The 24539-nt window shown below is 36.7% G+C and overlaps 1 protein-coding gene across 4 annotated transcripts in view; it reads right to left on the bottom strand.

The window, feature by feature from the left end:
* The window catches only part of POT1 (protection of telomeres 1), a 68338-nt gene that overhangs the window by 18409 nt on the left and 25390 nt on the right, over positions 1-24539 (bottom strand). For 3 of the 4 annotated variants that reach the window (XM_051609047.1, XM_051609046.1, XM_051609048.1), the window contains exons 8-12: positions 22380-22510; positions 13635-13925; positions 7701-7856; positions 2260-2417; positions 589-677 (exon numbers count right to left, since the gene is read on the bottom strand). In XM_051609047.1, coding sequence (XP_051465007.1) covers positions 589-677; positions 2260-2417; positions 7701-7856; positions 13635-13925; positions 22380-22510 — 825 coding nt within the window. The remainder of the gene's footprint in view (positions 1-588; positions 678-2259; positions 2418-7700; positions 7857-13634; positions 13926-22379; positions 22511-24539) is intronic. The other variant, XM_051609049.1, reaches the window with a different exon arrangement.

Here is a 24539-nt window from a genome sequence, read left to right on the forward strand (position 1 = left end):
AAATATCCTGTCACAGTATGTTAATAATGGCTAAGCAATACAGGATTAAAAAAGTTAGAAGCAAAGATGCAGACTATGTCCAGCAAGCTTTAGAGTTTAATTCACTTCTAGTTATTTTACTTACTATTATTAAAAAGATAATATAGGATCTGTAGAATGTAAGATACTACTTTTCCATGGCACTGCACCTTGCAACATTGTCACTGACAACATTCCACCAACAGCTTTAGAAGAGCTCCTCAGCAAGCAACTGTTTAGTACTGTTTTCAGTGCCTGTCTCTGAGCAATCTCCCTTTAGAGGGAGAGAGTTATATCACCCTGCCTTATGATCTAATACAGTATGACTAAGGATATAATCTGTGTTTAATAACTTCTTCACTACCTCCTGTGAAAGTCCTTTTCCATGTATATGAAAGGTTTCTGCTGGGGGACAAAGGATAATGTCAATTTTCAGTCTAATAATCCTAATAAGAATTCTCAAAGGCTTTGTATGTGAAAGTAATATTATACACTCAGAGAAGCAGTAAATGTGACCTTGACTGGATGTATATGAAAAGAAAAAGCAAATCAGCTTTCAAGTGCTCTTACCTGTAATATTGTTAAAAGTGCTGTCTAATTCCACTGAAGACATACTTTCCATACTCTGACTGTCTGCCAGTTCCACAGACTCTAAGAAGCTAAAAATAAATTACAAAGTATTTTATAACCCAGAGAATTCTTTCATATATATACATACACACAGATATATATGGGACTACACACACACTTATATGAAACCAACTGTTTATCAATACACAAGTATAATGTTTAAACATAAATTTTCCAGTTACAACATAAAACTTGATTGAGCCAGAAGTTGCAGGAGTGTATATTAATGGTGCAGATGAGATACTCCTTGTCAAATAACTTTTGCAATTTTAAACAAAATAAAGCACCACAAGAAATCTACACTACTGGAAACAGATTTCCTGATAATGGAATGTGCATTTTGGTTACTTAGCCTTTCTTAAAAGAAAAAAGAGATTTTATGGTGTTTGGAAGAAGGGGCAGGCCACTCAGGAGGACTACAATGATGCCATGAGCTTACCAAGGGAGAAAACTTGAAGGGCCAAAGCTCAACTAGAACTTAATCTGGCTACTGCTGTAAAAGACAATAAAAAATGTTTCTACAAATACATTAGCAATACAAGGAAGACTAAGGAGAATCTCCATCCTTTTGTGGATATGGGAGGAAACCTAGCAATAAAGGACAAGGAAAAGGCTGAGGTACTTAATGACTTCTTTGCCTCAGTTTTAATAGTAAGAATTGTTCTGGGAGGTACCCAGCACCGAGCTGGAAGACAGGAAGAATGCTCTCATAATCCAAGGGGAAATGGTTAGTGATCTGCTGCACCACTTAGACATACATTAAGTCTATGGGGCCAGATGGGATCCACCCAAGGGTACTGCGTGAGCTGATGGAAGTGCTCTCCAAGCTGCCTTCCATCATCTGCCACCAGTCCTGGCTATCCAGGGAGGTATCAGTTGACTGGAGAATTATTGCTCTCTACAGCTACCCAAAAGGAGGTGGTTGTTGGTCTCCCAAGTCACAAGTCAGGATGAGAAGAAACGGCCTCAAGTTGCAATAGGAGAGATTTAGATTGGATATTAAGAAATATTTCTTCATCAATAAGTTTATTAGGCACTGGAACGGGCTGCCCAAGCAAGTGGTTGAGTCACCATCCCTGGAGGTATTTAAAATATGTGTAGATGTGGTGCTTAGGAACATGGTTTAGTGGAGGACTTGGCAGTGCTAGGTTTATGATTAGACTCAATAATCTTTAGGGTTCTTCCCAAACCAGATGATTCTATGATTCTTTATGTATACAACGCAGTTCAGTAGAGCATTTATATTATATGCTTCATTTTTGACATCTTTCAAGTCTGTTTCCAAGAAACACACATGCACATGCTTAACCATTGCTTTTAAAGATAAAAGTTTATATGCCACTATAAAATAGAACAAGTAAGTTAATGTGGCCAGGCCTTACTACAGCACTATAAAAATAGAAATCTGAACCCTTACTGCACTTTACATGTGAAAAATTAGTCTATATTTACCTGTGCTCCCAAATACTTCATCCTTGACTGCTGAAGATGTATTCTATTTTGGAGCTTCTGGTTCTTACATATGGTTTACAATTCTAAACTGTACAGTTTTTACTCTAGCCTAGAGGTTTCCAGAATCATCTAGAAAAAATCTATACATATAAAACTTACTCTTTCAGTTCCTTAACATCCGGGTTACTTTCTGGTAAGACTCCTATTCCTCGACCGTAACAGGTGCCACCATGAAGATGAAATTCTATATGCGAGCCGTCTTTGTCAGAACTTACTTGTTTTGTATGAATACTGTAAATTCTCAGAAAACTTCCAATCTTAAAGAAAAAAAAAACAACATAATTTGACAACACAAAGTTAGCTATTCACTTGGAAAAATTCAAGCCCTCAAAATGCTTCTTCCCTTTTTTCACTGAATCACAGAATAGCAGAAGTAGCCAGGGATCTCTGCAGATTGTCTGGTTCAACCCCCTGCATAAAGCAAAGTTAACTCTGCTTTAGTTATGCAGAGTTAAGAGCAGGTTTCTTAGGGCTGTCTCCAGCAGGGTTTTGAATATTTTCAAAGACTGGCACCCCAAAACCTCTCTGGGTGACCTGTTTGTTTTGCTTTATCAGACAACATCACTGGCAGCAAAGGCTGATTCAGAACCAGCATAAGCCTTCTTACTCTAATCTGATTCTCAAACAGACTTCAGAAGACAGATCAAATGAGCCAATATATTCCTTTCCTGAGGGCACAATTTGTCTTCTATATTCACAACACAGCCCCCCAGAGACTGACATGCTATCATTTGTCCATGCATGATCACACTCAGCAGTTGACCTCATGTCCATCATCATGTATGACATATCATCTGTTTATGTTCACACAGAAACACATCTTCTTACCCAGATGTCTTTATCGTATCTTACTCTTGCATTACAGATAATATTTTTTCAGCATCAGGACAAATGGCAACATGTGTTAGAAATTCAAAAGATTTTGGCACTGCTCCCAGCTCTGTTAGATTTTCTCCTCAGGTACATGGAGAATATACTTCATGTTTTGCTTAGAATTATTTTCTGTTCTTTGAAACCGTTTTGTCAAGTTACACAAATGGACTTAGGCTAACTTAGACAAGTACCTACATACCTTGTCTATGCAAGCTATGGAATGCTGAACATTGAATACATCTTCAGAACTTCGCTTGCATTTAAAAAATAGCCATTCCCATCATCCCACCCTCCAAGCCCCCAAAAAAACCCCAACCCAAACCCAAGGCTCTACAGGTAGATAATCTGGAGACTTAATTACACAGTTAATTTCCCTCTGATGTGTTTTGAAGGCCTTTGAATCAAAATAACTAGCACCCAAATGTTTTTTAAAGGGCAACCTAAGATCCAGCTGATAGTTGGCAAGCTACACACATTCAATAACCTGGATTTATGTTCACTCTAAGTATCTTTTAAATAGCCCTACATAAATGATAAATTATTTTAAATTTACTTCAATTAACATTAATATTATAACAGCCACTCAGTTCAGTCTTACTTCGGCTCCTGCTTTAAACAGTAGAAACCTAAAAAGTACTCCTATTAGACTGGATCTATAAATGTATGTATGTATGCATAAAAGCAGACAGAGCAGGATTTTTCCTGTATCAAGGTGGAAATCTCTGAATCAAGGAACAGACTATGACTATATAATGCTGATACAAACTTCTCTTTTAAAGAATAATCACACATGAAGGCACCAGAGACATGAAAAGAACACTTCAGCCTGCACCTATTTTGCTTCTGGCATGGAGCTCTTACCAGAGTTTTAATTGATCTTAGAGGGCTGCTCCTTTTGTTAATTCAAAGCATATCACCTGGAGAGCTTGTGTGTTTAGATGGCAATTAAGAGGCTTATCTGAAGGCTCTCCCCAGGTGCTACATTTCACTGAGTTATGCTGAATATTCAAAAATGCAAGCGACAGTTGTATTCTAAAACTAATCTAATGACTATGACAAATGCTTTCGGAGAAAGCTTCTTTAAATAGCTAAATTCTGCTTATCAAATAACCTTATGTCAATATAACAGTGTCGAACCACTTTTTTTTTTTTCCCAAAAAGTAATTTGTATATAAGCAGAAAAAGGTCAATAACAATTGAATAATTTATTTCAAAAACAATGTCTCAAAAAACTAAGTATTTACTGTTTGTACAAACGTAACACATTGAACATGGGAAAGGAAAGCCTAGGAGCCAAGCACACAAAATTCTGGTTTTGTCTTCTAAACTCAGGTGCTGAAACTCATAAAAAAGTCAACCGAATTATGTGTTTTAGTGCAAAGTTTTACGATCACTATAAAAATGTTTCTATGCATGGATTTTATTAGATCGCTTTTCTGAAAATGTTATTATTTTACATATCTTAATATAACTTAGAACTATATTAAAGAGATTATAATCAGCACTGCCAAATACTGGAGAAGTCTGGAAGGTGATGAATGTCAACACAGACCCCCAGATCTGACTGTGCGAGGCTGAGCGCAATTTCCCTGAATTCCTTTGAGAGGCAGCATTGCTCACTGTTAACAGCGACCAGCACATGTGGGTGTTGTGGCTAATAAACGGGATTGTATTTCTGTTGTTTACAGAATGCCTGCAGACTGAGCACGCTTAATATCATTGGCCGAGCAGAAATTATAATCTACGTTAAATTAAACATCATGATTTACAGACCCATCACTAAAATCTAGTACAAAACCAACTCCTTACTTGTCTACAGCAGTTGTTGATAAACTACCTGCCTCCCGTAGAGCAATTTTATTTAAAATTAAAGCAATAAGACCACATTTCTTGCAGTAATATAAAACATACTAACACCCTATTTCCAGTCTAATTCAAATATGACTATTTTAAAAATACATATTAAGCCTAAAAAGAATTAAGTCACATACACAATTCCCTGTAACTAGTCAACTAAACCAACTTCTTAGCATAGCAAGTTCTCACTATTATTTCAAAACACATAGGGTTGTGTTCACATCTGAGACACTGATGCATTCAAGCTATAAGAGGAAATCACAGTAGCACACATTCAATGGATTCCTGCATGTAAGGAAGTCTCCAATCAGTGGAAAGCTGGTGCACTGACTGACCCCTGGTGCTTACCATCTAGCAAAATGCCCCTGATGAAGAAACCAATGTCACAGATCTATTCCTGGGTTGTATGGTAAGGTCATTGAATCCTGAGAAATTCTGGAAAAACTGGAATAAGAAAGGCTGAAGAAAAACAAACTACAACCTACACAGAGCAACTGTACTATGGATGAGTTAGTTGCAGGTCTGGGTTTCTAGACCAAGGAGAAAGGCTTGTGCACCCCATATAGCCAGAGGAAGGGGGAAATCTGGAACAAAAACAGTGAATAACATTGTCTTTGCTTATCTGTGGCTCTTGCCTGTGCCTTCATGCCCCAGGAAATATTCTACTTCAGAGATAACATGTCTGAAAATTCTGTGTTCTGCTAAGGCAGTAAATGCTGAAAAGCCACAATCTTACCTAGAACGAAAGGGATGCCAGTAAATACAGGGGACAAGAAGACTACTTTAGGTATCAGCTCTAGCACACCTTCAATATTACTGAAGTTCTCTCCACTGAAAATTGTAAAAGTTATTTGACTGTCTCAGAAAATGAGATAAAATGCTCCTATCTTCAGTGTTCTCTGGGCAGACAATCCAAACAAGGAGCTTTTAACAAACTCTTGCAACCAATTTAAAATAAGAACGAATGGTTGAGTATTTTTTTCAGTCTGCCCTTCTTGGTAAAAAGGCTACGTTAAACAGATTGTTCCTACATAAAACATCACTTCAGAGCTGCAACTGTCCTTGCAAATGGTACACATCAACATGGGAGACTGTAATCTAACAATTCCATAACAGTTTATATTAAAAAGGCAATTCTAAGCTACTATCAAACACAAAAGAGATGGCTGAAAAATAGTGCACTTCTGTTGTTTCTGAAACCATAAACTTGCAAAACATCTAGTACAGTTTCTGTCCACACTGTTCTCCTGTTTACACTCAGGAAGGTGCACATGCATACACTAAACACTCTCCAGTTTTATATTTCTACATAAATGTTGTTTTTTTAAAAAATCTTTACATAACAAGACCCTGAACTAAGCAAGATATACAGATTAATACAGAGTATTTCAATTATACTTCCTTATGATATGACATGATTTCCACTAGTATTTAGAAACAAACTTTTTATTAAATCTTCCATTTTAGGAAGAGTCCCACAAAATTTTATTATCTTTAGATTATTCTATGAAATAAAATTATTTGCACATATTGAAACATGAATTTAATTAATCTTCCTGAAGTTTAATTGTTAGGATGTCAGCACTTTTTCTTCAAGAACTCTTCCAACACAATCCACTGGAAATGGTGTTCAAAAGTGATCTAACTTAAAACTTCTACAGCTTGCATGACTGAAGCTACTGCAACATTGGAATATAGCCAGAAGGAGAAAAACAGCCTTTTTAGCTCAAACCAGTTTTCTTTGACATTAGAACTTCTGCTACACAGCGCAGTATCCAGCAAGGGCACAGATGCTTTAGAGATAGAAAAGAAAGGAAAAAAAATTGGACAGCTAATGGTACATGGGGATATATCCCATGTACCACATATTCAAAGGAATTCCTGAATTTAAATGGGAAAGAGTAATAAAAGGAGTATCACTGACTACCCAAGAAAATATGTTTTATTAATTTTTCCTTTAATTTTCCAAACATATTGCTTGACTGGAACATTAGCAGTTACTTATACCAATAGATTACACCAGTTAGCAAGAGAAAAATTATGGAAGAGAACCTCTAAGTAATTAAATACTCCTGTGAATAAATTTTGTTACAAATTCTTACACAAAGGCAAGTTATGTTGCAATCTGACATTTATTTATCAATGGCCACTAATGTATCTAATTATTTTCCTGTCTGCTGATAGCCCAGTCAAACAAATGGCTATCACTTTATTTTCTAGTAAACACTTCCTTAAAAACAATGCTTTGGTATAGAGGGCAAGGCATAAAATGAAAAATCTAATCTTCGCTAATGTACTGTATTCAGAAGCAAGATGGCAGTATTGCTGAAGATGAAATGTTTAATTATGTTTCTGTTCTCTCTATCTAAGCATAATCAACATTACTGACCCACTAAATGAAGACTGCACTGCAAACTGCAGTTTATAGAACAGAAATTCTTTTACTGACTTTAGAATCACAGGCCTTTAATGGCACTACAAGTTTAGTCCCTTTGTATAATTAAAAAAATAATTCTAAAGCACAGAATACATTTTCTGAGTGCATTGTTTTCACAGAATTATGTGTGATATTACAGTGCCTGGAAAGAACTGTTAATTGGAAGAATTTTCATATCAATTTTAGGGTAATGCGGCTGTTTTACACATGTTGAAGGAGTTTTGCGTTCAAATAAAAGGTATGGAAAATACAGTAGAAGAGGAACACTTAAAACTAATTAATAGCAGAATTGAATTGTTACATTCTCTGAAGTGAGTTCTAAGCAGAAAACAGGTGACAAAACAAGAGTTAGAAACACCAAACTGTGCATTACCTTAAGTGATTTTGCCAGTTGTACATGGTTATCATAGACTAGAATGTCCACTGTTAGATTTCGCAGCTGATGAAGAAGAAGTTTTTCACCCTCCAGTTCTCTTGCTTCCACTGGCACCTTCCATGTTGGGTAGGGACATTTCGTGCCATCCCATACCTGCAATGCAAATGAACTATCTCAATATGCTCAGAATACTTTAAATTGAGATTTTAAATAACTTATTTCTTAATAAATTTCCTCTTTGTTGATAAATTGGTGACAATAAGAAATCTTAATTTGAATCTTGGTCTTAAAGACCATAATTTAATTTAATTAGAATTTATGGGATTTTTAAAAAGTATTATTCCTTACAGAGCATAAAACAGCCTCTGTAGAGAATACAACCAAGTATGAAGACCTAGGAATTATTAACGTTTAATTAAAAAAAAAAAAAAATCTGTGCTGGCAAAACCTCAACTGTTTATCCAGCAGTTATAACAATTAGAATTCATAGAATCATAGAATCATAGAATCATAGAATCATAGGGGTTGGAAGGGACCTCGAAAGATCATCTAGTCCAACCCCCCTGCCAGAGCAGGGTCACCTAGAGTACATCACACAGGAAGGCATCCAGGCGGGTTTTGAATGTCTCCAGTGAAGGAGACTCCACAACCTCTCTGGGCAGCCTGTTCCAGTGCTCTGTCACTCTTACAGTAAAAAAATTTTTCCTGATATTCATCTTAAACCTCCTATGCTCCAACTTGTATCCATTACCCCTTGTCCTATCACTGGTCTTCACTGAAAAAAGCTTAACTCCATCGTCTTGACACTCACCCTTTACATATTTGTAAACATTGATGAGGTCCCCCCTCAGTCTCCTTTTCTCCAAACTAAAGAGACCCAGCTCCCTCAGCCTTTCCTCATAAGGGAGATGTTCCACTCCCTTAATCATCCTTGTGGCTCTGCGCTGGACTCTTTCAAGCACTTCCCTGTCCTTCTTGAACTGAGGGGCCCAGAACTGGACACAATATTCCAGATGTGGCCTCACCAATGCAGAATAGAGGGGGAGGAGAACCTCTCTTGACCTACTAACCACACCCTTTCTAATACACCCCAGGATGCCATTGGCCTTCTTAGCCACAAGGGCACACTGCTGACTCATGGTCATCCTCCTGTCTACCATGACCCCCAGGTCCCTTTCACCTACACTGCTCTCCAGCAGGTCAGCCCCCAACCTGTACTGGTGCATGGTGTTTTTCTTCCCCAAATGCAAAACTCTACACTTGCTCTTGTTAAACTTCATCAGGTTTTTCCCCGCCCAAGTCTCCAGCCTGTCTAAGTCTCTCTGAATGGCAGCACAGCCTTCTGGTGTGTCAGCCACTCCTCCCAGCTTGGTGTCATCAGCAAACTTGCTGAGGGTACATTCTGTGCCCTCATCCAGGTCGTTGATGAAGATATTGAACAACACCGGTCCCAGTACCGACCCCTGAGGGACTCCACTAGTCACAGGCCTCCAACTAGATTCTGCCCCATTGACTACAACTCTCTGACTTCTTCCTTTCAACCAGTTCTTGATCCACCTCACTGCCTGATCATCAAACCCATACTTGATCAACTTATCTACAAGGATGCTGTGGGAGACGGTGTCAAATGCTTTACTGAAATCAAGATAGACCACATCCACCGCTCTACCATCATCTATCACCATAGGCAGAACTGTCTACATTTAATTTTTTAATCCTGCCATGTATTTTTTTAATCACTCCAGATAAAATATATGTGAAGATTGAGTATACAGCATATACTTCTCCTACATCAGTATACTTTGCCAGTTATCCAGAACATATTAGAAAAACATCAATATTTAACATAGACTTACTAATGGAGACTAAATATTTTCACAAAATCACAGAACGGTATCGGTTGGAAGGGACCTGTGGAGACCATCTAGTCCATCCCCTTGCTAAAGCAGGTCCACCTACAGCAGGTGGTACAGAATTATGTCCAGGTGGGTTTTGAATGTCTGTGAAGAGTCTCCACAACCTCTCTGGGCAGCCTGTTCCACTGCTCTGCCAGCCTTACAGTAAAGAAGTTTTTCCTCATGGATGGAACTTCCTGTGTTCCAGTTTTTGCCTGGTCCTCCTTGTCCTGTCACTAAGCACTGTTGAGAAGAGTCTCTCTACCTTCCTAACACCTGCCCTGTAGATAGTTATAAGCATTAATAAGATCCCCTCACAGTCTTCTCTTCTCCAAGCTAAATGGACTCAAGTCTCTCAGCCTTTCCTCCCGAAAAAGGCATCCCAGTCCCCTAACCATCTTTGTAGTCCTTCACTGTACTCTCTCTAGTAATTCTTTTGTCTTTATTGAACCAGGGGACCCAGACCCGGACACAGCACTTCATATGTGGCCTCATCAAGGCAGAGTAGAGGGGGAGAACAATCTCCTGGACCTGCTGGCCACGCTCTTCTTAATGTACCCCAAGATGCCATTGGCCTTCTTGGCCACAAGGACACATTGCTGACCCATGGATAACTTGTTGACCACTAGGACCCCCAAATTCTTCTCCCCAGAGCTGCTTTCAGCAGATCAACCCCTACCTTACACTGATGCCAGGGATTATACCTCCCGAGGTGCAGGAGAGAGCTAAATTAGCCTAAATGTAATTCCTTTATACACTTAAGTACAGAAATACCTACAGAATTATTTTTGAACTATCAAAGCTATTATGAAAAAGATTACCAACACACTTAGCACTTTGGAATCAAAATTTTAGTACTTAAATAAAACATTAAAATTTCAGTAATAGCTGTTTGCGATATTTTCTGTAAACTACGGTTTCCTGAGTCCCTGAAGATGCACTCTTCTCAAAGACAACAGAAATAATGTTCTGAAGCAGTGGAACAGAAAAAAAAAGGCATTTGGACTATAAGACTGAGATGCTGCATTTCACAGGATTTCATTCTATGCATATATGTTGAACAGAAGCTGATTTTCAGACAATTTGTGATACCAAGGCATTTTGTCCCATGAGTCAGGCACTGCAGAAGGGGAGAAAAAAAGACACCAAAGCTTAATTTTTATGGAGCTTCTGCCCCTTGTGCTTAACCGCTGTGGATCAACGTATCCACAGAAGAAGACCTAAGAATCAGGAAAACCATGTGTTTCTGAGAATAACTTATGATTGAAATACTCATCCCAAATTAAGAGATAAAAGGCATAACTGTTCAGAGTGGAAACGACCCATAACATAAAATCATGTTTCCAAATAAGTGTATTCAGAAGGGTCTAGGTAATGAGGTGTCATGTTTTGTCACAATTACAAACAAACAAACAAAAAGCCTATTATTTTCTGATTGTGTACCATAAAATACTGAAGAGCACCTTTGAAGGAGAGGCTGCTCACTGTTTGAGTTATCAAACCTTCTCCAGAACTGAGCTTGAGAAACACAGATTTAGTGCATATATATTACAAATGTAGTCACTTTGACAAAATAAAGAACCTTAAGTTTGTCATGTTTCCCATTATTTTTCAACTGGCTTTACCTGGGACATTTTTGTTGTTGTACTCTTAGGAGACGGATCTGACAAACGTATTGAAATAAATTGAATGTTCCCTGTCAGATGCAAGGATGACTACTTAGCTTTAAAATGTCCTTTGTCAGAGGAACTAATGGGGCTAGTGTCAGGGCAACAACCTGGGAGAATCTTAAGCCAGTAAGCTTTCTTTACAAGAAAAAAAAAAAAATCCTTGGAAAATTAGTTGGTTTTGGTTTTTACCTTCACAAATATGGAAACAGGTCAAGCTCTTTACCTCAGGAGCTTGCCAGTTTCACTTAACTCAAATTACAGATAAAATACAGAAGCTCTGGTTTCAAAAAGCAACACTGGTCTAAAAACCAAGATGGATTAAATTAATTCTGGGTAAGAAACAGCAAATGGTCCCATTACTAGTTGTGAACAGATTGGAGCTAAGGAATAGTTAGTGGCAACCTTTGATCACCATGGTTGATAAAACACTGAAATGGGAGAGAGACAATGAAACCTGTTTGTCTCTCCAGCAGAGCATGCTAATTGTATGACATAGCTTAACAGAGACAATTTAACTGACAGAGGGAAAGAAAAGAATAATAGTAAAACTCTTCTGAAAGGCATAAATGGCAGAATAATTTCTAGTGTGAATTTTTTAGTCTCCATCAGTTTGAATAATAGAATTCTCAGAAAACAGGCAAGCACTGCAATGATACTGTCTGTATGACATGTCAGCCTCAGGTGCTGTGCATATCTCAATTAATTTATCAAGTGTAATGTTAAAAGTTATGCTATGGGTGATGAAAAAAAATCATTGAAATTAATTTTAGTTTTCTTTGAAACAATTCCCACTAGTCTAGTGAGCTCAATGCTTAAAATAATAATTAGATTTTATACTATGATCAACCATTAATATAATATACTTGGAATGGCATGATAATCATTACTATAAAACCCGTACCCAAAATAATCATATTTAACGATTACACCACTTGAGCTGGTATTGAATGTGGTGGTTTTGTTTTGTGTATTGACAAAATAATCAGAGATCTGTCTACAGATTTTTAAAAAGGCTTCTCTCCTATCAAACCCAACATTTTATATGAGAAAGAGATTTTGCCCTACTTGAAAAATGGCGGAAATTAGAAACAGCACATCAGTGTTAATCTACCATTTTTAAGCTTGTCTGATGTATTTTTAAATGGATTTAAGTATTCAATATTTTATACTATTAAGCAAACAGACTGTCAGAAAAACTGATCTACTATTATTTGATTTCAAACTTCTATCTTCCTATATCTATCCTAAGTTCCCCGCCCCAAATAATTATCTTTACTATACAAAATTTACAAAATTGACTTCAGATCTTATAATACAGTAAAGAATGTAAAGAAACATAAATCATTTAAGAACGCAGTTGTCTCTGACCTTGCAGAGGGTCCTTCAATGCTGAGCTTATTACTGAACAACTTAATTGGAGTCCACAAAATTCTGAAATTTTACTGGATCTCATTTGATGTCTATTTCACAAGGGATAATTAAATGGAAATATTTCTAACAGCTGCAAAATATATTGACACTTAAGATTTGTATCTGTGTAGTCCATGCATTGTTCTGCACGAGAAAAATCTTTGCTGCCTTAATGAAGGATTAATGCAGTGTGCTGTTTCTAAAAATGTAACAATACAGCTTAATACAGCAATAATAATAATAATTTAATGCTGTCGTAACATGGAAGGTAACATGCTGTTCATTACTCACATTTTAACATCCAACTTACAAAAGAAAGAAAAAGAAATACAGAGGAGTTTCAGAATAACAGCAGAATGGCACATTTAGAGCTAAACTCAGGAAATCTACACAGACCTCCTTTTTATTTAGCTGATGTTAAGGATCAGCTTGGAAAACACTCTCCTGTAGCACTTTGCATTTTTTTCAGTGATCACTCATGCCTTAAGTGCTTACATATAGCTTAAATAAGCTACTTAAAATCCATCAAGACTGGTAACAGAACCCGTTGATTTTCTAGATAGTTATTGATGAATTAATCATATCCAGCAGATCTAGAAAAATTAGCAATAATTGCTGCTAACTAAAACCATTAAAAATTTTAGGTGAAAAAACATTAACATGTAAAACTAGGATTATTTGTTAGTTTTATTAAATTTTGCAATATTTATCTATAAAAGTTTGTGAAATTACAATCCATACCAATGTTTTGAAATAAATCAGATGAACAACTTCAAAGAGAACTAGCATTTGTTTTGTTTCTACATAAATAAAATGGTCAAGGATCTTACATTTGCTTAATGTGGAAATACTTATCTATATAGCATTATTCAAATCAAGGAATATATTTTATAAAAAATTTAATCACAATGTTTTCATAAATAAATCTAACAAATTATTTAAAAAAAAAAATCTACCTTTAGAAGAAAAGAAGATCCATCCACTTTTGCTTTTCCTATCAGCTGGCAGGTGAGATCAAAGAACAGCATTGGTTGAACACCGGACAATTTTGCTGCTGGTCCACAGATAGAAAGATTACTGGCTGCCCAAACACGTAATTCTTCTATTATTTTTTGTTCTTCATCCATGAAAGTGAAGACTTTGCTAGAGGTTCGAGGAACTACTGGTGCTCCTACAGTTCCATCAAATGTCAAGGATGCAAATCCTGCACTGGTAACTCCCTGCATCTGACCATTGTATTCCCTGATCTGTAACAACATATGAAGAAGGAAGAAAAAAAAAATAAATAGAAGGTTCCACTGTGTGAAAAAATACCTTTCTTTCTGTTTTATCATGTGGATGAAGAATTGACCCTTGATCATTTTTGTTCCTGGTGCTATTAGGACGAAGAAAGCCAAAATAACAATGAAGTAAAAAAAGGAAATTAGTAAGAAAACAAAGTGAACAAGCAGAAAATCTACCACAAACATCTTTTTAAAGAGGCAGACTGATACCCACCTGCAACTATACAGCATCAGTATAGAGTATTTTTTCACAAATCTCAAAAACATTAATGTGAGGAACACATCAGGATTGTTTTTATAGATGTGGAAACTGAGGTATGAGATAAATTAATTTTTAAGGGTCACACGGCAGAACGATGGCAGACTAAAGTTGTCATGGAATTGTATTTTCTGACTCTCACAATAGCCCTGATTTCTGGTATTATGGAACTGAAAAAGGAAATATCTGTTCTAGATGCAATTTTTCTTTCTAAAAAGCAAACAGTGACCAGCTTTCATCCCCTGAATTATGAATACAACTTTCACAATTACTCTTATGTCTACTGCCCTGCACATGGCAGGTCCCCTGTATCCTGCCGATTTAGCTGTGTATCTGCTAGTGTTCAAAGTCTTAAGCATTCCTTCAAGCATCTAGTCTAACTTTATTGTTCCCTGCTCTTTATATATAAATATATCATAGCACTGCACTGCTCTTTATATATAAATATATCATAGCACTGCACGACTCCTTATCCAGAAATCTCAAAAGAGCTGTTTTGATCCATCCGTTTTTCATTAGAATTTGCTTACCAAAAAAGCAACAAGACTTCTGAATATAGCATCTGTGAAACAAGCTAATTTAGGATTCCCAGTGTTCAATTTTCAAATTGTTGAAAATCCTACTCATTTAAAAGTACAGAATCTGAAAGATGTGACAAAAGTTCTAAACAGCCACATTTTGTACTGAAATACTGTCAATGATTTAGGTCTAAATTTTATAAACACACTGAAATTTAAAAAGCACACAGAACAAGTATTATAAATTCATAAACACAGCAGTTTACTCTTCGTGACTTGATTAACTCCTTTAATCCCTGCATTGACATAATGTATAGATGCATTAACAAACATTTCTAGAATAAAGTTTGATTTACTTAAGACTTGACCAATGGAGCATATAAATCAATAATGTAGTTTTTCTTCACTGGAACACTGAAAAGCTTTAGTCTTTTAACCTTTAGGTTTAAATATTGAAAATAACAGAATCATAGAACAGTTAAGGTTGGTAGGGACATTAAATAAGGTTCCAACCTCCTGGCTATGAGCAGGAACACCTCACACATGGACAAATCAGAAAAATGCATAGTTTCATAATCAATTCATGCCCATTACTCATGATCTGGAAAAAAAATGTTCCACTATAAAACTAAGACATTATTAAGTATAAATACACAGATTTACTGAAGTTGCTGGCTCTGGTATTATATTCCACAGCTTCTCAAAATTGGTACTATTCAGAGGGGAGGAAAACTATCTTTCATCACTTTTACTCATTTGTCCACTATCAAAAAATATGTCAAGCATATTTTTAAATATCTTGTCTGACACGTCAAATGTTTCTTAAAGTGTTCTAATTTCCAGCTTATCTACTTATTTATTTATTCACTAATTATTTTAAATCATCATCAAAATATCTCTACTTCTTTCTTACTAAAAATTCTTCCCTCAACCTGTAATCTATTTACAAAGGCTCTAAATCTTCCAGGAAACCAGTTCAAGAAACTTCTTTGTCTCCCTGGGCTTTTGCTAGTATTTCACCATAGACAGTTTCTTCCATTTCCCAAATACTTTACATCATTTTTTGAGCGTCCTGGAGGCTGTGCTTGAACTTAAAAATACCCTCATCTCCTAATGCCTCCATTTTAGTGGATTTGATATCACAGAATCATAGAAATCAGTCTTAATGTAGGGAAAGGCAGTTACAAAATAACAAAATAAATAAAATATGTAAGAAGGTAAACCTGAAACTTCATGATGAGTAAATTAGAAACAATCTTGAAGCAAACCCAAATATCCTTAGGCATAGGTATATGGAAAAGCCACTGAGAGGTCTCAAAGGTAAACAGCACTCAACAACATTATTTAGTGAACAACAGAACAAACAGGAAAAGTAAATGTAGATAGAATAGGTTGCAGAACAAAACACTTCACAGCTGGAAAATTACCAGTCAGACACACTGAACAAATGATGGCCAAAAGAAGTTCTCTGGGCTTGTCCTTTAAAAACAAATAATTGCTAAAGTGATGAGGAATGACTGGAGTGTAAAATGAACAAAAAACATGAGCAAATGTATTTTTCGTTATGGCATTTTAAGTAGATCTCAGCTCAAGCTAACCAGTAATACTGTTAACTGTTTATATTTCACAGAATCATAGAATTGTTAAGATTGGAAAGGACCTTAAAGATCATCAGAATGTAACCTTCCTGCTATGAGCAGGGACACCTCACACTAGACCAGGCTGTACAAAGCCTCATCCAACCTGGCCTTAACTCCAGGGATGGGGCTTCCACAACCTCCCTAGGCAACCTATTCCAGCACCTTAGTGCTCTCATGGCAAAGATTTTTTTCCTGATGTCTAACCTAACTATACCCTCTTTCAGTTTAAAACCACTACCCCTTGTCCTATTACTACATACCCTAGTGAAAAGCCCCTCCTCAGCTTTCCTGTAGGCCCCTGTCAGGTATTGGAAGGCTGCTATAAGGTCTTCCCAGAGCCTTCTCCAGGCTGAACAGCCCCAACTCTCTCAGCCTGTCCTCATAGCAGAAGCACTCTCCACAAATTATTTTGAAATTGAATTAAACTTAGGGGAAAAAAGAGCTAATCAAGACTTTTGTATAAAATGACAGGATTTCTTCTAGAAGATGGATAAAAAAATGAAAACTGGGCCGCAGTGCGATAGATGGCATGTTCACTGACATTCTTTTTAGCAATAAGTCTCAAACCTAACTGTTGGGGTTTGAGACAACATGACGACAAATGGAACAGCCACATGGCCACTCACTCAACTCCCCCTCCCACACACACACACACATGCTGGGATGAGAAGGACAAAACTCATGGGTTGAGGCAAAGAACAAGGAGGGTTCTTCACCAATTAAGGGCCTGGGCAAAATAGACTCAACTTGGGGAAAAAATAATAATTTAACTTCACACTAATCAAATACAAACAGGACACAGACAACACAAAGAGCAGTGCTTGCATACGTTAGCCCAACCCTCCCATATTCCCAGGCCCAAATCACTTTGTTCCCGGTTTTTCTCCTGCCTTCCCCCCAGCGGCACAGAGGGACAGGGGATGGGGTTTAGTCAGTTCACAGGCTGGTGGTTCTTGCTGCTCCTTCCTCCTCAGGAAGAAGGATTCCTTACAGTCCTCCTCTATTTCCCCATGGGGTCCCTCGCATGGGAGAGAGTCCTCCATGAACCTCTCCTTCATGAGTCCTTCTCACGAGGTCCGGAGCTGCTCCAGCCTGGGCTTCCCACAGAGTCACAAACACAAAAAAGAGGAACAAACTCCCCTGGCGCTGGGGTCTTCCAAAGCTGCACAGAGTCCACAGGCAGCAAATCCTCTGGCCACAAAATCCAAGTCCAGTGGCCAAGTTCACCCCTCCTGGCACCTTCAGGGAATGTTCCACCACATTCCTCCACAAGTGCAGGGGGACAGCTGCCATCTCGCCATGGGTTGCAGGTAAACTTCTGCTTGGGCACCTTCTTCCCCACCAACCACCCACACTGCTCTCTTTCCCCAGCACTGCTCTTCTCCCCCACCAGCACAGCTCTTCTCCACCCAAGTGCCTCTCTACTCAGGTGTTACAGCTGTTCTTTCATATGCATCTATTGTCCCTCTAATGGCTCTTTGGCTGGGTTTTGGAAGCAGGGGTAGCTTCTCAGCTTCTTACCTGAGCCACTCCTGTGGCCCTTTCCCTGTTACCAAAAAAACCACCAAACCAAACCAGAACACTAACTTCGGCCAAGTTTATATATTTGGATCAAATTTAGTAACTAGCTAAGTTCTGCTAAAGTTTAATGTTTACTCCATATATTCTATATCTAAGCTCCAGACTTTCCTCTCATCCTTTTACCAATCTTGACAGCTATGTCCAGAGCTGCCTAGAGTGAGCAGATATTTCTTTGTCTCTCTCTTAGTGTTTTCCATATTGCATCAAGTAGAGAGGAAGAAAAGGAATCAGCTTTCATAGGACAAATTGGATTAAACTAAAGGAGGGAATACACAGAGACAAGGAAACTGCTAGCAAAGTGCAGAAGTAAGGCTGATCTTAGAAGTAAAGGCAAACTGATTTAAAGATCAGAGTAGATAACTTAGTGGAACTAACGCTATGTTAAGTTTTACTAGACTGAGGACAGTGATGCACAAGGAGAGAGACAGGACAGAACTAGTAAGGATAAGAAAAAAAGGGAGTACGACTGATTCTTCTATGGTTTTACAAAGCTGTGCTACGTAACGTTGATATTCAGATTCCCACTTCTCTGTGGACAGTCAAGCAGCTTAGAAACTCACTAGCAAAACATAAATCTTATACTTGTCAACTGACTGACCTATAGAGGAAGTAATCACCTAGATCATGGCTATAAGGTACTTTTGCTCAAAGAAGCAATGTATTTATATTGTAAATGTAAAGAGTTTGATCGAGATGAATATGTAATTGATTGCATACAAGGAATTAGTTTCTTTCTTTCTGTTTTTCTCATTTTGTTTTTCTAAACACCTAGGATGCCACATTTAACCACAAAGATAAAACACTAGATTTAGAAAACATAATTATTCCAAAGTTAGTAGATGACGCAGTTGTCTGTGCAAACAGTTCGGCTCACGATGCATGTATATTATGTTATTCCATTATCCTATTTTTCTATAAGACATTTTTCCTATGCAGTGCATGACTTGAGAAGTGCAGTGGTGATGAATTAGTGCTGTGTAACAAGGCAGCTGTCATCTTTAAGACTCCTACTTCATTTGTTACAGCCTGTGTACAGAAGTTGTTAAGGCACGAAAGTAAGAGAGAAGAATAGTCTCAAGATTACTATGACAAAAAGCTACACGACTGTAATTGCTACAGAGGTTGCATTATGCTGAGGAAGTCATATAAGCTTATAATGAGGGGTCGTTCCTTTGGTCTTCATTCTCCAAGTGTTCCACAGGAGTCACACAGCTCTATAATGCTGTGTATTTGGCAAAAAGACCCACCAAAACACATCCTAAACAGTGATTGTGTCAAAAAAACTAGAGTATGTTGAACAAGATGAACACCAACGCATGAATGTGTTTCACTTTTCTCCGATTCTCAAACATTAAAATGGAAATAAAATACAAATTCACTCCACTGAGAGTGAGGAAATAAACTCTTGTTTGTGAATTACTCAGAGGTAATAAGGAGTACTTGAGAAAAGCCAATGAGGAAATTAACAATTTTATCATCATGGCAAGGTTTGAGTAATACAAGAAAGGCAGATTACATGCTAAAACTCCCAAGTAAGGACAAAATACTGGAGATTTAGTCAGTACCAGCAGGTTGCCTCTTCCCCTCTAACAGCTTAAACATTAGGCATGAAGTCTAAGATACTGAGAGCATCCATACTGAGCTATAAAAATAGTTCCAAGATAACTCCACTTAATATAACTCCTCCTTTGCCAGGAAGCTAGAGGGAGGCTTGACAGTTAGATGACCGGCTTAACTTTGATGTTGTGGTGTTGGGGGATCCTCCATGCTGTCATCTCTGAAGAGCACTGACTGTGGTTGAATGCTCAAATACAGCACTGCAATTCACTAGGTACTACAATTCATGAGAAACCATCATAAGAAGTAATAAAAATGCACTTCAAGAAACATTAATAGAAATGTAATTAAAACTGGATAATCTTAATTCTGCTACTAAGGCATTTAAAATTTTCAGTCTGCAACAAGTACTAAGCAACTTATTCTTTATCCTAAAATGATCCTCTCCGTTAAGGTCTTCTTAGCTCTGAACCATCAGACATTGCCAACACCTGTGTTACTCTGAAGAGAAGCTGCTCATTAGCAGCTGACAGTGAGCAGTCATTTTTAAAATGTGTTTGCTATCAGTGTGAACTTCTTGGAAGTCTCTCAAAAGCATAACTGGGACAGGGAAATGTGAATACACACTGAAAGGACTATGTATATCTGTCCCCATTGGTAAGCACTGCTCTGATAGATTGTGGCCTCTGCTACCCTCTATTGTTTTCCATTCAGTGAGTTAAGAGAAGGTGATAAGGCCTGAAGACAAAAGAAGAGAGTGAAAGAGGAACTGCAGACAGTATAATTAGAAACATAATTAGAGTAGATTTCTTTTTCAATTAAAAACTGTGTTGCACAGCAATCACACATACTGTAACAGTTGTAGGTGAAAGAGAGGAAGATGTCACCCCCCTCCCAGTTCACTCTCAAGCATCAAGCTTCTATGTCGGATTTTTACTGGCCCAGAGCATGTAAGAAAATTTCCAAAGTAACTGTTCGTTAGCCTGGCGTAGTCAAAACAACCCCATGCAGAAAAAGACAACTAAATGACTCCAGATCTTTCTAAGTCAGGAATTAATTAAACAAGCTGTCAGCTTATGCATCTGGGGAGATAAGGGTTGTGAGCAGCTGGAGGTCAGTTAGGGTTGGGAAAAAAGTAAAAGAGCACAGCTGTAATAAAAAATGTGTATGGAGAGGGGAGTTGACAGACTCTACCTTTAAATTCTGAAACATCATATTAGAGAACTATGAAGTAATAGTTTATATGGATTTCAGTATGCTCACCTCAAAAATCTCCTGCCAAATTAAGAGAACAGTGAGTTTCCTTACATGTATCAATACTTTTCCTTAATAAGTTTATATTAAAGACAGATAGTAGAGCTGAGACACTATTAGGTTTGTATTAAAGAGGATGCATATGTAACTTAGCTGACAGTGATCTTGCTTGGTTTTTTAACCTGTACTTCCTACATCTCAAAAAAATCCACTATTAACCTTCCACAGACATGCAACTTATCAATTATTTAAGCAAGCTTCTTTCTACTTTCTCCTTTATCACACTTATGTGAAATGAATCAATACGTATTTTGATTTCAGAAGCAATAAACATGTTTGCAACTCCACTGGATTTCAGAAACTAGTGTATCTGCGTAACATTCACCCTGCTGGATTCAGAGAGAATTTAAAATTTAGCATAGCTTTCTTATATGAAGTAAAATCAATGAACTTCCAAGACCAACACATCTTAGGTACCGATCAGCAACACAAGCTTCAAAATCTAAATATAGCTTAATCCCACTCTAATAATACATAAAGATGACCTTAAGGAAGTTTTATACTAACCCAGAACACCTTAGTTAATTTCTCTCTCAATGTAAATATTTACAATACACATGACTAACTGAAGCTGCTTCTGAATTTTAAGTTCTTACTTCATTTCACTGTTTCAAATCTCAGCTACTGGATAAATCTTACCACTTTTTACATTTACTGTGGTGTTTGTTTTTTTTCTTTTTTCTATAGCATATCAAACCATACATGCTTAGCACTACTGATTTTTATCCCTTTCATCACCCTTTGTACAATCCTAAATTTCTTAGATCTCTCAAGAATGTTCTATTTTACAAATTTCTATCTGGTTTCTTTCAGGACATTTACTCATTTAATTATCTTTAGAAAAAATAAAATATATAATTAGGTATGGTTATATTGAAAATTAATAAGTAACATGGTAAAAACATGTATTTGGTACTACTCCGCAGCTTTTTAAGTATGGTCCAGCATTACAAGACTTAAAGTCAGTTTCTGTAATGTGGTTCAGCTTCCCTATGCAATTGCAGCAGGCATAAGAAAAACATCCAGTAGAAGCAGTACCAAAGCTATGAACAGTGTTTCCTTCATGGACTTTGATACAGATAGGTATGGGGTAAAGCAGGATAAACATCAATTTAGATTACACTTACTAGAGTAACTCTCCAGCTGATCTAAAATGCACCACAATAGCTCTAAAGTAATCCATAAATTCTATCAGTTTGAAGACAAATTGTGCACATTTATGCCAGTTACATTTTGCTCATCTAGAAGTATTATTACATTATTTTTGTCAACTTGTTTAACAAATATTTTTTAAAAATGCTGTTCTGGAGTTGTCATAACCACATTAACACTTTTAAAGAGAGAGATCAGCTTAGTGCTCTGTTATTTAAAAAATTAAATTGTTTATTTCCAGTTTTGGTCCATACCATAACCATAGCTGTTTTCTCCATCAATTGCTTTATCTAATGTTTCCACGTGTTAATTTCAATACATGAAGAATTAAATTCTTCCTACAGTTCTCTCACTGGAAAATATCAAGCATATAAACCCCCCACATCCTAGTACATACCTTTATTCTATGAAATCGAACAATATCTCCAACTTTGTAAATTTTTGGTAGGGAATTTAGATTTCCATTAAAAAGAGTGCATGTTAACTTGGCATTTGATGGGTCCACAAGTGTTACAACTGAGCAATAATCTGTAAATATAAAAGTGTTTGAATGAATAATAGGCATTATGCAGTTATTAATATACATATATTAAACTTGGGATGAACAATCATATGGCCATTATTTTTCCGCTATGATCTGTGTAACTCTTCCAAAGACAATTTACCTACAGTCACATAACAACTGAAGTGTGGCCCATCTTGATGATTATTAGTCCAAATAAGTGAAAATGAAATGGATAATAAGCACAGGTCTGTGAGCCAGGAACACACAAAATTTTTTCTGTCTGCAACAGGCATGCTATTTTTTCAGGTTTCAATTATTTCCTCTATAAAATAGGGAGGATACGTACAATCTTGTGCAATCCTTTTCTAAGATTTATTTTTGCACTGTCTTCTGAAGAGGTAATGAGTTCTACAAGATATAAAAGCAAATTAAAGCACGTATCGTTTATCTTTCATCGATATATGCAAGATAGACAGTGCAAGGATACAGTCACATAGTAGTAGCTAAAAGATACAGTAAAAATCTGAAATGAGCTCTTTTGAAGTTAAACTTGAGTAATAGAATTTCACTTCTATTAATGACCTAAAAAGTAAACTCAAAACAAGACACAAATATGACAGAGCAAACCAGCCCAGAATAGGACAGGATTTGCCATGACATAAATAAACCCTGTATTTTCAGATTAAAGAAGCATGTGTGTCACCATCCCTGGAGATATTTAAAAAACGTGTAGATGTGGCACTTCAGGACATACCTGTGGGCATAGTGTTTTTTTTCTTTTCTGGGTTAACAGTTGGACTCAGTGATCTTAGAGGCCTTTTCCAACTGTGATGATTCTGGGTGATTCTGTATGTGTGCGCTCAGATATGTTACTAACACATTTGCTCTTTCAAAGCATGGCAGCCAGTTAATCTGTCTAAGAACTTTTCAAATACCCAATATCAACTTGCCTGTATGTTTAGAACCTCAACATCCGCACATCTTGTCCTAGTTGCTTTTAATCAAGCAGACAGAGTGCTTTTGTTTAGGATACTAGCATTTACTGAAATGTAACAGTTTAGGCCTGAATTACAACTTTTTTTCAGCAGATCAGAGGAGCAATCACATAATAACCTATTCTTTTCACTTTGATGACAACCTTGATACATTTATGTATACAAAATTTTGGTTTTTAGAAAGCAAAACCCAAAAATTTTCGTCATTACGGTAATTGTACTCAATGAGCAGTATTAGTAAGATTGGCAAAATAAATAAATAAATAAATAAATTTGTATTTTTCCACACTGGTGTAACACTTATTTACTATTTCTATTAGTATTTTACTGTAATCTAAGAGTGGGTATATCTAAACTGTTTGCAGCAGACACAGTGCTTTCAGACTGGAAAAATGGATTAAATCATTCTGCTATTATTCATTCTGACTAAAAAAGTTAAAATCACTAGATGTGAATGACCCAAGACACCAAGGCAATTCTCCAATTTCCCAATTCCATCTCCTTTAACTCACCCTGATGCTTTCAAAAGCCAGTTTTAAGAATACAAATTTTCCTGGTAGTTTATTCATACTTCTGACCTGCATATAAAATGCAGACATTCTAGAAGCTGGAACAGTTTATGTACAGAAATCATTTGCTCCTGCTTTATTTTTATTATTGTGGACCTCCATTTAAACTAAGTTCTCCAACAACTGCTTTAAATAGGAAATACACAGAGATGCTTCTGTCTTGCATGCTTCTTATACCCTCTCAGAAATGTCTTTAATGTTCCTTAAAAACACAATTATTTTAATTTGTTAATTCAGTTTTTATTTCATCTCATTAAATAACCCACAACTATTTGGTGAAGCTGTTTTTTAGAAAATAAATTTAGGCAACAAAGGAATTCATTACTATCACACAGACTATCTTAAATCAATATAATTCCAAATCAAGACCAGAGCAAGGTTACAGTAGCTACATGGAGAATACTGATCTCTAAGCTGTGTACAATTGTAACAGTAATTTAAAAACTAAAGTCTCCTCTAATTATGGTTTAGGTTCATTCTTCAGATTA

Source organism: Apus apus, chromosome 1 (genome assembly GCF_020740795.1).
Source record: "Apus apus isolate bApuApu2 chromosome 1, bApuApu2.pri.cur, whole genome shotgun sequence".
NCBI lineage: Eukaryota > Metazoa > Chordata > Aves > Apodiformes > Apodidae > Apus > Apus apus.